This window comes from Rhinopithecus bieti, unplaced genomic scaffold, assembly GCF_001698545.2.
Source record: "Rhinopithecus bieti isolate Rb0 unplaced genomic scaffold, ASM169854v2 scaffold_56815, whole genome shotgun sequence".
Lineage (NCBI taxonomy): Eukaryota > Metazoa > Chordata > Mammalia > Primates > Cercopithecidae > Rhinopithecus > Rhinopithecus bieti.
The window spans coordinates 1-754 of record NW_016897009.1 but is presented as its reverse complement, the minus strand read 5'-3'; the positions used below and the strand labels follow the sequence as shown (position 1 = coordinate 754).

The following is a 754-nucleotide window of genomic DNA, read 5'->3' as shown; positions in this document are numbered from 1 at the left end:
GTAGGAGAATCCGGTGTCCAGTCCGCTGGGCAGACTTCTCCATGGGTTTCTACATACTGGAACGCCTTCACCAAGCGGAGGGTTTCTTCCACGCTTCGGCCCACTGGGAGATCGTTGACGCTCAAGTGCTTGATGACTCCATTGGGGTCAATGATGAAGAGACCTCTTAGCGCAAGACCAGGACCTTCTAACAGCACACCGTAGTCTCGGGAAATCTGCTTAGTTAAATCTGACAAGAGTGCGATGTTCATGTGGCCCAAACCACCATTCTTTCTTGGCGTATTTATCCAGGCAAGATGGCTAAAGTGGGAATCCACTGAGACTGCAACAACTTCACAGTTCACATCGTGAAATTCGTTAGCTTTGTCACTAAAAGCAACAATTTCTGTAGGACACACAAAGGTGAAATCCAAAGGATAGAAGAAAAGCACCAAATATTTCCCCTTAAAGTCATCAAGGCTTAGGTCTTTGAACTCTCCATTGACAACGGCTGTACCCTTAAAATAGGGCGCATGCTGGGTGACAGCAGGTGCATGGTATGAGGAACTGGTGCTGAATAATTTTGCTTGACTGGAACCAGAACACAGTAAGTTTGTCAAGCTCGTTCTTCCACATGCAGCAGGCCTGAGGGCTGCAGTGGCAGAAATGCCCCAAGGAATGGCACTCACATGTCGGGCAACCGACGCTCGGAGCAACCTTCCTACAGCAGCCGCCATCTTCAGTGCACTCGGGCGCCGCGGGGTGGGCAGCGACC

The 754-nt window shown here is 50.4% G+C and overlaps 1 protein-coding gene across 1 annotated transcript; it reads right to left on the bottom strand.

Annotated features, from left to right (window-relative positions):
• Positions 1–5: 5 nt before the first annotated feature.
• LOC108525998 (thioredoxin-dependent peroxide reductase, mitochondrial) lies at positions 6–748 on the bottom strand (the record flags this gene model as incomplete). Its single annotated transcript, XM_017866718.1, has 1 exon — positions 6–748. A coding segment is annotated over exon 1 (711 nt), but the record flags the coding sequence as incomplete, so codon positions are not given.
• Positions 749–754: the final 6 nt, after the last annotated feature.